Raw genomic sequence first — 14,219 nt, 5'->3', positions numbered from 1 at the left:
AGAATAATAGTCTGCTCCAGATAAAGCAAATTCATCACAAGACCATCACAAGTCATAGTAATAGAATTATAAATGATGTAATTATAAGCTTACCAAGCTGCTGTCCAACTTGAAAAATCAAGTAGTGAATCTACAGGCTTGTTAAAAAAAACTAATTCCCTATGAAACAGTACAGAAAATATTGCTGTTCCATAAAAATATTAAAAGTCAATATTTGCATAAAATGCTTAATTTGCTTCTGTACCCCTCTGTATATTATTCAACGGGTAATTCATATACCGTACTATGTTTATTTTCAGACAAATACCATGGACAAGGCGGCGACGCACCCGGCAGCTCAGACTTTGATTCAGGTTAGATTTGATTCATTTCTAAATTAAAATTAATTCTATATTTTAAGCTTCGGTTCTCAAATGTAGTGAATTAATTAAGAAAATCCTTATTCTTACAGAAACTAAGCTAAGCTAATTTAAACGCAAAAATGACACAATTTAAGTAAAAACAATTTTTTGAATCAATATAGGCTATTAGTAACAAACTGCCGGCCTGGTTAGCCGAAAGGACTAAGGCTTTGCACCCTCTAGTCTTCTAGCGCTAATTGGTCGTGGATCCAAATCCCACCGGTAGGCATGGACGTTTGATCATCTCATCAAATAACCCACGCACTTCCCATTACCCACGCACAAGCTGAAAGCACATGTCATGTGGACATCATCAACAGTAAAAAAACCACTTCTTGATGATTAGTAAGATTTCTACCAAACCTTACTGAACTTTTATTATATATTCTCAGGATTTACTTTGATATCGGTTGGTGCAACCCAGCATTCGTATGTTGCTGAAAATCTTCAATTCTATTCATGTGGACTAGCAACTAGCTATTAGCGATTAATAACAACTTGACCTACCTGTTAATACTACCTAAGGCCCCTGGCACACTGGTCGAAAAATTGTCGCCCGCAACGAACCGGAATGATTTGTTAATTACCGTGAAATGGAGAAATCGCTTTGGGTTTTCACATTGTTGATTCTTAGACCCAGCAACTTTTCAATTTTTTTACAAAAAATATTACTTTTGGTCGTAGAAACAAAATTCAAATTTCTATGGACTCAGTGAGTCGAGTAGATTATTGAGATATTAAAAAAATAAATATCTCGAAATTGACGATTGAAGTTTTTTGATATATAGGAAAACTACAAGCATGCAAACAAAGGCTAGTGACCATCCGAAAGTTGTGAAGAATGGGTTCCGGTGACTAAACTCTACCAGTGTGAACGGTTGTATGCAGAAGCATATGCGACATTACTATCGCTCTCCTCTGAAAATAGGACAGGTTCTATCTTCTGGCAAGATTTTTCTATCACCGTTGACAGTCTGAAGACTCACATTTAAAAAGCACATGTTCCATCTTTTTGGGAACTATCGGCCGACGAAAAAATCAACAGTGTGAAGCCAGCCTAACAAGTATAGATTGACTTGACAATATATCCGTTATTAAAAAAAGGCTGCAAATTAAAAAATAAATAAGATACAATGTCTAAATATCACATTGGAAACAATCAAATAATATTGATAAGATGTAGCCTACTGGAGTTTATTCATTTGAAAGCTATTGGTTGTCTTGAATACATCGCATCTAATTCTTAGTTTCTTCCTTTACTCGCTGTTAAATTATTGAGATAACTTAGGTCTTGTGCACATCACTCATCACTGTTATTCGCAAGGCAGCTAATAGACGGCAGCGGAGAGAGTTTCTAAAGCGTGGATACATGATTGAAGCCGTCGCCGTCATGTGAATAGCACAAGGCTTCACTAGGGGCTGACCATCGATTTAAAATGTGCGCAGGGTAAACAAAGGTTACCGTTTATCACAATTTTGAAGTGAATTTTAAAATCCTAAACCGAAATCAAAAAAAAATCCCTGGAATTTCTTATCTGTTCAATTCAAGCCATATCCAATGGATTACACAAAATAATATTGAATGACAGGGGATAATCATATCGATAGATAGATAGGTTTTAGTGCGATTCGATATTTTTAAAAATGCCACATTGAGCAACCTTTTGTGGTTCAAGTGGATCACAATGATTAATTAGAGATAATTATGGTGGGCCATTTCAATCAAATGAGCATATTCTATCAAATATACCGTCATGATCTATAATGAATCATTCATTTTATGAACACAAGATTTAAAAAGTAAACATGATTTTGATAATTTTAAACAATACACTATAAAATGAAATTTGAAACCACTATGATATAATATTGCTTGTCTGTACAAATTGTAGGCACAATGTGCACAATTGTATTGTGTGGAGGTTTGAACAGCTAAGCGTTCATTCCCTCTGACATTGATGAGTCTGGGTCTGGGCTCTTATGTTAATTTGAATAATTGTGGTGTTGTCATGTTTCAACTAATTATCAAAGTAACCAAGTATTTTTTCTTGCCTTAGATTGACAATAATTGATTTACAAATTATTGAAATATTACTATAATTAAAAGAGTTTTCACATTACTCTTGTAATACAGATTATTAGTTTTGCTATTCTATTACAACATACCCTTTCACTACCTTTCTTGGAAGGTTATTCAAAATCAGTTCTTTGCTAAAATATTTACAAAAGTAATACAACGTAAGCTTATTACATCATACCATACGTAAAATGAGTTTTTCACATTTCAGTTTTCTCATGAAAATGGAAAAGTCTTTCCAAACATTGTTCTCAAACTTGATATTTTGAGAAATTTATTATTTTGTCCGATAATCAAAATATTTTATTTTCCAAATTGAATGATATAAACCTTTTTACTACAAACTACTGCATACTAACTGCATTACTCAAACCTTACTGTACAACAAACCATTAATATTCCTCTAAATAGGCTTAAATAAGATGCCAATCTTTTGGTATAAATAAGATGCCAAGGAATTTGACATGAATAATATTTTATTTATTCAGTTTTCTGTATTGAGACATGTTTTACAAACGTTTAAAACAAACATCAGTCCTGCGGCAAAAATATTTCATTCCCTGATTCTCGACAGCTATTTAAAAATGCGGAACTTTCCATATCAAATCAATAAAGCAGCTTAAATGTAATGGAATTTAGTTATTTTTCAATATGAAAATTTTAATTCTGGAGTGATTAAATTATTATTCATAGAAAAATTAGAAGTGACTGATCATGGTCCAACATATAATGTTGACATTATATTATGTCATAATGTCAATAATTACATTATGACATCAAACAATAATGTTATTTTCTGAGTAATTTAGTTTTTGAAACGTATTTGATCTTTTGGCATGATTCTAGATCGCTGTTGTTATCTCTGTTAGCATTAGTCTATATGTCTAGTGATCTATGTGGTCTATTTGTATAGTGTTGATTGTAGTGTAGTAGTGTCTCTTGAAATGCCGCATTGTCTCTTCAGAGTTCAGAGTCACTTTTCAAATCAATTCTTGAGCGCTCCCTCTGTCTCTCTCTAGCACTCTCTCTTTCACGTGCCTTATCTGTGTCTGCTCACGCACATTCTGCTTTCAAGAGTGGAGCTCGGAGGAGAAAGAAGAAAGAAAATGAGAGGACTTGATAGGGGTGGTTCTTCTATTCGGTGTCTTTCAAGCTCTTCTACTTGAGACCTTATTAACTTATTCGCTTTTGTCTCTTGTTTTCACACCCAATTTGAATCAATTACGCTCTTATCGTTATTGATTAAGTACGTTCATTATCTCAATTCACTAATAAACTGCTTTGAATGTGTATAACAAAGAATGGATACTGGTACTAACAAGTTTTACTTTCTCTAAAATTAACTTGATGTACCAACATTTTTGAAAAATCTCTTGTAAGCCTGCTATCTTGAGGCTGGTGCGCTGAGCAGAAGGTGTATTCCTTTGTTCTAATGCGTTTTTGCTTTTTAAAGTGTTTTGCAGATAGGGTTTGTCATTAATAAATTTCAAATGTTCTATTTAAAATTATATTTTTATTAATCGTAAATTATTCCTGGATTTTATTTACTCAATTAATTTGAGTTGAAATACATTATGAGAACTTTCGGTTTCATTTCTATCACCTGAAGTTTCCTATCACTATCAAAAAAGGGTTTGATTTTAAGCCCCTGAACCTATTTGTCATTTTGGTGTTACGAGGCACCAGGCATGCCAATTGAAAGGGCGTTTACTTATCAAGTAAAGTTTCTGTTGAATGTAATGAATACCCCTAATAAGTGCTAGGTTTTGTTGGTCATACTATACTATTATTTTTACTATAAATATAATATTCTTATTTTTTCAAAGTTTATTTCCGAATAAGTTTTAAAAATGTCTAAATCACATAAAATTCGGCACCATCTAACAGGATCTAAATTCATTCCTGAAATTCAATTTTATTCAATTCCAAAATAATTACGGTGATCAATAATTATTATTGATTTTTTACTTCTTTAAAACTCATGCGAAACACTTTGTATATAATCATGATCATTGTTGATAACTTGAGTTGGTGCTCTGGAAGGATGATAAAGACCAGTCAATAAGTCAATATAGCTTGTACTATATAACTAGTAACTATTTATAGTAGGTGAATGATTGCAAAGTATTTGAGGAGTGAGAAAACCGGTTGTGTCTATTTCTGTCTGTGCGCCACTTAATGCCCACTTTCTTATTGTAACTTGGCTTGTAGTATTGTGGAAACGCGAATGAATCATTGGCTGTAAATATTTATGAATGAATCTGACGGAGTGGAGTGGCCTCTTTACTATTGCAGGAGGGGGAGGAATAGTTACCATTCTGAGTGGGGAAAATCAACGTAACTATTTGTCATTGGTTTTCCAAGTAGTAGGTCAGGTTTTTCAGTGTGCTGAATGGAAATTGAAAGCGACGTGAATTCCGTTATTGTTGTATAATAATGTTGGTTGATTCCTTATTCGGCTTGAAAAATAAACGACCGCTTAAGGTGTTGCATGCGTTCCACATTTGGGGAAATTTGGTTGTGAGAATCGTTTCACCTTCGAGGAATGCATTGCAGGGCGCAGGTGATTTCCATGATTGCTCAACTATTTCGGTTTGCCATATAACATGGAAATCTTATTATTTTCTATTCAAATTTGCCATTTTGCTAACTATTGACGTAGAGATACAGACATAGAATCACACTAGATATAGTAAATCTATATTATTGGATAGATTGATGGATTGTTGAACAAAATTTCAATTTATATGATTTATTGTAGTATTTTGAAAATTATATATGTACATACCGAAGTTCTGGAATATCCATTTCAACTATGAGGTAACAACTAACAAACTAGATACTTCAACATAAATTGAGAATCTAGGAATGAGGAAATAATGCGAGTTATTCTAATTGAAGTAAATTTAAGATAATGGAACTATGAAAATGTTGGAAGAGAAAGAGAGGTAGAACAATATGATGAAGTAAAAATGCACGAGCCATTGAAGAGCTGATAACCCACTCTGTTATCTCGGAAAGTTAGTTTTTTTCAAGAGCGAATGATGCTTCTTGGTGCAATTGACATGTGAAGCGGATTTCCCCGAGTTGGGTAGCCTACTATAGAAAATCGTTCCATATCAAAAGAATGATTTCTTCAAGTAATTGCTTCTTTTAATGATTGCTTCTTTTAAAGAACTCCAACAAAAAGGTTTAAATGAAATGAAATGAAAAAAATCTTTATTAGGCGGAGTTAGAACTTTTAAGTCCTCTCTACCACTCAACCTCGCCATCAAATAGTTTACAATAAACTGTTGCTGTTTTAGAGATTCTATAAGAAAAACTTCTCATCAAGGAAGACCTCCGAGACCCTTTGAATCATTAAAACAAAACATTCATAATTGAAATAATGTATACTTTGTAGACACTAATACAATGATTATTAATTAACTACCTGCATTTATCTGTTTCCGATGCAGACCGATAGCTAAAAAAATAAATAAGTGAGAAAGGGGGAAGATAGAGAATGTGAGTGAGATTGAAGTTTCTTAGGTAGAATAGGATATTAAGAAAAGGAAGAAAGAAGTAAGTAGAAGAACTAACGATTCAAGAGGAGCATAGAAGACAAAGTCGAGATAAATGAGAAGTGGAAGGAATAAAATAAGAAGAACTATGTGATGTTTTATTTAGCGTATGGCAGATGTACAATACCTATAAAGCTCATAATTCTCAAATGCATTTACATATACTCAGTAAATTTCTAATTTCTTTGAGATCTTGTGTAGTGTTTGGTCAGGAGAATATAAGTTATTGAGATTGTAAGTCAAGAGTACTAATATTCTTAGTTTTTCTCTCCTGGTCAATCATCGTGTAAAAAATAATTAAAGAAGTAGACGATGCAAGGAGAAAATGCAGTGTGTTGATGCATGAAGATGTAGCAGTAGGAGAATGCCACAGGAAGAAGAAAGATGGCGAGGAGAGGAACACAAGAGGTGTGATTATGTAGTGGTACAGAACGTCATCGTTTTTCCAGGAACCGACAAGTGACGCCGAGACGCCGAGAGTTGTTGTCTAGCGATGACTTTTTGGTTAGATTATCGGAAGGGGAGGGCGATAAAGAGAACCCCCTCTCCCCTCGCGCGCGAATTACGTGTCCGCCAAGGATTGGCCATTCATAGATACATTCATTCATTCATGTCTTCTTGCTACTCACTCTCAAGTTGTTGTTGTTGAGACGCGCACCGCACACATACACGTTTTTACGCGGCGAGTGCAGTCTCTGCAAGTCAGTTTGTTTCGGTCATCGGTCGTGAGAAGATCCGCTCCTAACCTAGTGTGGTTTCGGCTACAAATACATCTGGACATCTGATCTAGATGGGTTGACATGTTCTCTTGATGTTCAGTAATGTGTTTTTGAAAGTGATGCTGTTTTGAGAAGTACTTTGAATAAAGTACTTAGTTTTTATTTCTCAAAATACTAATCCAATACAAGAAATACTATTAGGTACAACTAGTTTGGGGGTGATTTTGTGATAGACTAAGATGGTGACTGTTGAGAGTGGTGCTGCTGTTGTTCCCATCCCTATTTTGGGTCAGAATGTTTACAGTATGCCTCCTGAAGTGAGGGTGCCCCCCTTGAGCTATAATGGGGGGTTGTTGGAACCCTGTCCGGGTCCGGCCCCCAGTGATAGACCACAGCGACAAGGACAAGCTCAACTAAACGACTGGCCGATTGAATATTGGGAAGGTAAGAAAAATATTTATTTATGTATTTACTTGTCCAGTTCATGAGCTATTAATTTAAGTCTCGGAAGGACAATAGGATATCATGAAAGGTTACCTTTATGTAAAAAATCTTCTTAAAAATCAGTCCAAATTAGGGTTAGGTATTCATTTTGATTTCACCATAGAGTTGTAGTTTACATAATATTAGAATAACACTGTAAATTGGGTTATGTAATATTGTTTTAGGATTTACCCAATTTCAGTTAATAATTTGTTTGATTTTCAACGAACATTCTCAAACTTTTCAAATACCAGTAAAATAATTCCTTTAAATTATTTATTACATTGAAATTGAAGAATTGAAAAGAGAAAAATTTCACCTAAACAAATATATAAAATTCTTCTCCGAAACATCGTTAATTTTCCTGATGCTACAGTTGAATCTATTCTTTGTAGTTTTCCTGTTCTGATTCTACCCTGGCAATGGAATTCTGCTTTAATAATTACAGATTATTTTTTCTGCGAACAAGGTATTCAAAAATAGCAGTGAAAATATTTTCCTTGTAAATTAGTTTTGGCTACATTATTCTACGGACAAACTTGTTGACTAATTTTGATTTTCTGTCCTGTAAAGAATTTCAATATTGCATTTGAAAATTCAGTCAAGCTTTTCTTTGATAACAGTGATAACAGCACAGTGTTATTTATTTATTTTAGCTGACAAATGTTGCTGACTAGACAAGTACTGATCATGCAGCTTGGTGATGTTCCAAAAATGATGAAAATTAACGATTTGCTACTCATTTGAAATGATTTACACTTCACTTTGCTTAACAATGTATTTCTATACAAGAATGAAGAATCATCCACTTATTGTAATTGATAAGGTTGTTCATAATCAATTTGTGTGAATGGAATTTTGAATATATAGACAAATTAAAAATTGACGAATTTTTCAAGAAGATTCTCATTCCATATAATCCATTGGTTAATCATATAATACATTGGTTAATCTGTTACATAGGTAAATATGAAATTATCTTCTATTGCTGTAATGATCTGTAGGTCGTATACATGGTATTCGATGAATCAGCTTGAGGATTAGGCTGTGTTAAAAATTTCATATTAGAAAATTAAATACAGTATATGCCTAATGTTTTCAAAAAGTAGGCCTATTAATAATAAATTGGAATTTATTGTAGTTAATACAGTATAACACAATGTGATGAAATCTAATTGAATAGTATTCTTTCATGCCTTGTATTCTTTCAAGATGATATTGGATCAATTATCTTGAATATTTGATGATAAATTGTTGTTATAAACTAATTTGAGCTTTGCATTGTGGCTGCAAATTCAATAACAGGAGCTAAGCAGCTGTTTCGCTTGACACTGACAGTAGGCCTAAGTACCTTCCAGCTTGTTGTTGTGTGTCCGCCGCGGCGTTGTAGCAAAACGCCACAATCATGACGTCATCGTTCAATGATGACTTCACGCGAGAATTCTCGGAATCTTGATCGGTGCACTCACACACACTTGCTCTCTCTCATTCTCTCTCACTGTTGCGGCTATATGTCCGTTTTCGTGACCTCTTTCCCTCCTTAACGTACCAGCAGCAGCTGAAGTCTGTTTTCCGGTATGACGGATTCTTTTGTTTCAAGAAGTAGTAGTAGAAGATGAAGATGAAGAAGAAGAAAGAATGAAGTAAAGAAAAATTAAAGACAGAAGTAGAGTGGATGAAGAAGATGAGAAAGGAGAAAAAAGGTAATAGAGATAGAGAAGAATAAGGGGAATAATAACATTCAATTAGGAGAAGGAGAAAATAGAGGATCAAGGAAAATAGGGACAAAATGGAGAAGATGGATTTTTTGTAAAATTTCAGATATTGGAAATCATAAAACAGTCAGAGGAGCAGTGTTGAAAAATGAAGAGAAGAATATAATATCCAGCATTAACATTATTCTTCAGCCGAGAAGATTGTAATCCAATTTAGTGTTTTGGAAGTGCCATTTTTGTTAACAAAGCCTACGGAATATCCAATAGAGTCTAGACGGTATGACTGATAACAATATTATTTTCAAAGAAGTTCAAGTGCTGAAAATGTATGAGCTGTGATGCAGTCACAAGAATTACGTGTTTACAGTGATACTATTAGCTCTTTGTACTTTTCGTCCTCTTGCTCTTTATCTGTCGTCTTCTTTCTCTCTCGTTTACCTCACATTTTGTGCTTGATCCGTGACTGGCGGCGGATCACCTGTCATCACCTGTTGGCCTATCAGCGATTGTCGTCATTCTTGGAATTTCGTTCGGTTTCCCCTTTGGTCTTCATTCCCCTCTCCCCTCCCCCGACAACCTCAAATTGGAGGCCGAAATTCAACAAGATGCAGGAGTTGTGACTCGTTCCATCAAATAACCTACATTAGTCATATTCCATTTCACTGTGCAGTATTTATATATCATTAGGCTCTGCTGGAAAAAAGGTTTCTGCTGTTTTTTATTGTAGATTTGTAGTCCTATTTATTTATTTTCTAAATTCCAGTAAGCTTCACCTCGTATCTATCGAATTACTGTACTGTACTGTACTGTACTGTACTGTATCTATATTTCAAATTAGTTGAACACTTTCTTGAACCAACTTTTTCACATCCTCTACATATCCATTAAGCTTAAAATAACTCAACATTTTTTGAAATTTTTTTAATACAAAATAACAGATTAAAAACACAATGATGTTGTTCTAAAATAAGTAGCCCTGAATACAACAAACATTTTAAGAAGATATCCATTATGACTCACTGTACATAGGTTGTCGCATGTTTTTTTAAAGAGGCCTACATTCTAGGAACCCATTTTTACTGTATCCGTTTTGCTAAGTATGTATCGGACGAGCTGTTTTCTCAAGAGGGAATTTTTTGTTGCTGGAATGACATTTGGACGTTTATAAGCGCCAAATGTTTTTCTCTTCTTAATTATTTCAAGGAGTTGTTTTTTATAGTTCAACTGTTTTATAATGTTTGAGAAAAACGCATATTTTCTGTCTGAGTCTCAATGGCTAGACTCAACTACCTAACGTTTGTACAACACAATTATTCAGATGAATTCTATGTTATTCTTATTAGAGGCTATTCAACTTGAAATTTCTCTGGTATAATTTTTTGTATTCAGAGAAAGAAATTTATTTTTAAATTCAACAAAAAATTAACAAATGTAGGCAATGAATACATCACAATTGAGAAAAAATAACAAAATATAATGAATAACATCATATTAGATTAGATTAAATAATGATAACATCAGATCAAATTAAATAAATAAGTGTTTTGTTTCAATGTGGAAATTAGTGAAGAATTGGAAAGTCGCACATAACCTTTATTTGGACAATTTATTTTATGAATTTGGGATGAAAAGAAGTTTTGGACTGTAGTCCGTGTCTTTGTCCTTGAAGTTGATTGTGAATTATAAATAAATAAATAAAATATTATTTTAATTTGAAGATAATTTTGAAATATCAGATGCCTGTTGACTCTTTCTATGAGAAATAATTTCCAACAAAACTCATTGTTCATCTGAAATTTTTCAACTAATATAATAATAATTTCGATAGTGGCCCAAGAATGATACATTTTCCGAGCCGGGATTCGAACCCGGGCCTCTAAATTATAAAGCTAGCATTTAATTCAACTCTTGATCTATTAGAACTCTCCATAGCGTTCCGGAATTAGGTTTATTGATTTCCAATGCATTCAATTATGAAATTAATCTTTTTAGTGATTAATTTCCTTTGAAACCAATCTCTGATTCACCAGTATTTGTTACTTGGCTATAAATCCGAATGAATTCCCTTAAAGGTGCGTTTTAGTTTGATCGTGAACTTCCGCCATCGATGACGACATGCATTGTTGTCTGAAGACATTCATATTGTCCAAATTTCAAGTATACTAAAACAGCTGATCCAATAAACTTTCGTTAGTTGTGTTGATCATCCAAGAATCAAAACATTTCTAATAATATTAACGTATTTCCTTTTAAAAGTATAAACTTAACCCCCCCCCCATTTAAACATGATTGAACATGAACTTTCAGGCTATTTAGAACTCACTCTGAGATCCTCACCCTGTCGTGGTCGACGTCGGCATTAACGCACAAACGAAAACGTACCTTTACAAACCAATCTCTGATTCACTAGTATTTGTTACTTGGCTATCAATCCGAATGAATTTAATATGAGTAAATCAAATCAAATTACTTTTAAATAACTATTTTAGTAACTAGTAAATCGCTATTAGTTCAAGTTATATGGGTTGCGATTTTCATGAATACAGACCCTAGGGATGAATTTATTCTCTGTGTTAAATTCTTTTCAATTCTGAGAAGAGTTTGATGATCAGTCTTTGATATTATAAATGTGAACCCTTTTAGTTTTCACTTGGCGGTATTCTTGTATTATTGGTGCGGTGGTAACTGGTGGATGAAAAGAGTCGTTTTATGGATTCTTGGCTGGTTTCTTATCGCGGCTACTATGAGGCCTATTTTTAAAGATACACTTTATGGTTCTCGCAGCTCCACACGCAACACTTTTGTTTCTATTTCTTGTCATCTACGAAATCTACAAGGCCAGTCGTTTTATTCATGACAATTGAATTTTCTCTTCAACTCCTTTTGTTGTTGGTTTGTCAGATTCTTTTAACTCTAAATATTATTTTAGTAATGATTTGTAAATAAGTTTTTTAAGAATACTAAATTTCTCAACATCAATTCATGCAATTGGTGCTTTAAAAAGTAACAGAAACATTGTAAAACCCCTGAAAATGGATAAATTATTTAATTCATTTTTTACGCCTTCTTTATCTCTATCTGGGAATATAGAAGTCATCGGAAGGGAGTTGAATAAATTGATAAGTAGTGCATGGCTCATGTATCGTGAGAAAAAAAATACTAATTAGTCCAATAAGTTTGAAGAATTCAGTCTTGACGTATTGAATACTCCAAACTGCCATATCTAATAAAAATCGTGATGATAGGAACTGGTGAGACATGGTTCTGCAACCATAAAAGTTGTCTGGAACTCTGTAATTATAATGAATAATTAATGAGCATGTTATTTGTGTGATAAGGACCTTCCTAGCTTAGCCATGATTTACATCATCTCGATGAGCCATAATTTGCATTGTTCCCCCTTCACTGTGTTACAAGCCACCCTCAGTTGTGTCTAGTCTACCATGTTCTACCCAGTTGTGCATACAGAGTGTGATGATTAGCTGTTGAAAATTTAAACTACTGTTGACGGCTGGTGTGTGTGATCTCTTGGGTGAAGTACAGTGTTTGATTTTGATGTGGTTCCTGTCTTGTCCTCTAGGAGCGCTGCTTCACAGTAGATATCGATACTGTGGAAAAACATCGATATCGATGTTTTATAAGAAAATGAAACAATTTGGGGTATTTATAGTTGTTTAAATTGGCATTAACGAATAATTACTAAACGTTTGTAATCTTCTGCCAATATTATCTGTCCTGAGTGAAACAGTTTTATGTTTTATCACTTGACTCTCTATTTATTGACTGAAAAAATTTCCATTTAAGAGATTTTCCACAGAAATTCCACAAAAACGTTTGTTATTTCATTTTTTTACCACCCATCTTCTGAGCCAGATGGCCTGTAGCAAAAAATGTCGACCACACACCATAATATGATAATGATATTATCGATACCTACTTCGATATTAATTTTACCAAATATTTGATAGTTTGGTAGTGTTGACGCTAGATAGCGTTAGCAGCGCGACCATCGATTACCAGAGTGGCGTGCCCCAGCGTCGACTGATGGAACTAGGTTGATGTTAAATGTGAAATCTTTGTGTGGTGGGTCGTGTCGTGTGGCTGCTTCTCCCCGTTGTGAGAAGACGGTGAGGAGTAGTAGTGGTGTGAAGCTTCCCCAGTTATCAGCTGTGTTGTAGGTCGGGGAAGTAGAAACAGCCTGTGTGCAGGTGCAGTGTGTCATAAGATGTAGTGGAAAACTAGAAAAGAGTATCAGTGGTTTAGGTGTCTCAGTTGTAGTGGAGCGTGAGCAGAAATAAAGTTTTGAAAATTGACGGACGATTCGCGGAAGTGGTGGCTGTGAAAATGCTGCCGAGATAGCATAGTGCTGTAGGGTAGGATAGGGTGAACAGCTGGTGCACGGTGGCTGAGGAGTCGTGTGACGTCATCACGGAAGCCGTTGGGGGACGCAGGTGGTGGGAGGAGGGGGAGGCAGAGGAGAAGAAGGAGGAGGATGCACAAGAGATGTTTCGAAGTCGTGTCTTTCGCAGCGATATGTCGTCGCCTACAGGTACTCTTCATTCATTCTAAAACAAAAAATATGTTGAGAATTTTGTTTGACGATAAGAAGTCTGAAGATAGAGTAAAATTGATTATTCGATTGAATGCTCAGTTCCAGCTTATGGTGATGACGAGACCATATGCATCTGTACTGTACAATATTGTCTTTGTGCAAAAATGATACTGTCTTGGTCTTGCAGCTGGAAAAGCAAATAAAGAAAAATTACAACACAATTACATCAGTAAGAAAAACACATATTTTTTTATCATAATAAGAACACAGTTTGATGTGTTTTTCAAACAACTTGTGTATGGAATTGAATGTGCGGATTTCGACAAAAAATAAGGTCATTTTGGTCAATGCCTGCTGAAGAATTTGTATTTTGTGCCTACGATTTTAGAATTGAACGTCGTAAACTCGAGTCAAATCAATGTTAAGAACTCATGAAATGAACTGTACATTCATATAGAATTCTTGTGGCCTGTCTGTCTGAAATAATTTTTATTTATAGATTTCATGAATTCTTCAAACTGATTTAATAGTACTTCATATAATGAATTATTACAGGATTTAAGTGTGATTGGTTAAAAATCTATTCAAGTGAGGCAAATTCTGTCATTAATATTTTTTGTTGGATGGAGGATATTAATTATTCATGATTTCTAACTTGATGGTGTAAAAGAACAACCGAAGTATATACCTGCAAAGGGTTAGGATTTCC

The 14,219-nt window shown here is 34.2% G+C and overlaps 1 protein-coding gene across 9 annotated transcripts in view; it reads left to right on the top strand.

Annotated features, from left to right (window-relative positions):
• LOC111044329 (transcriptional activator protein Pur-beta) overlaps positions 1-14,219 on the top strand; it is a 40,248-nt gene that overhangs the window by 2,959 nt on the left and 23,070 nt on the right. For 4 of the 9 annotated variants that reach the window (XM_022329440.2, XM_039430251.1, XM_039430252.1 and 1 more), the window contains exon 2: positions 300-353. In XM_022329440.2, the coding sequence (XP_022185132.1) occupies positions 300-353 (54 nt within the window). Of the gene's footprint in view, positions 1-299; positions 354-6,673; positions 7,205-13,028; positions 13,508-14,219 lie in introns of those variants that run through there. The other 5 variants (XM_022329438.2, XM_022329436.2, XM_022329437.2 and 2 more) reach the window with 4 other exon arrangements.

The sequence above is a fragment of the Nilaparvata lugens genome, chromosome 6 (genome assembly GCF_014356525.2).
Source record: "Nilaparvata lugens isolate BPH chromosome 6, ASM1435652v1, whole genome shotgun sequence".
Classification (NCBI taxonomy): domain Eukaryota; kingdom Metazoa; phylum Arthropoda; class Insecta; order Hemiptera; family Delphacidae; genus Nilaparvata; species Nilaparvata lugens.
The sequence above is the reverse complement of the archived record's forward strand: the minus strand, read 5'-3'. Positions and strand labels throughout refer to the sequence as shown.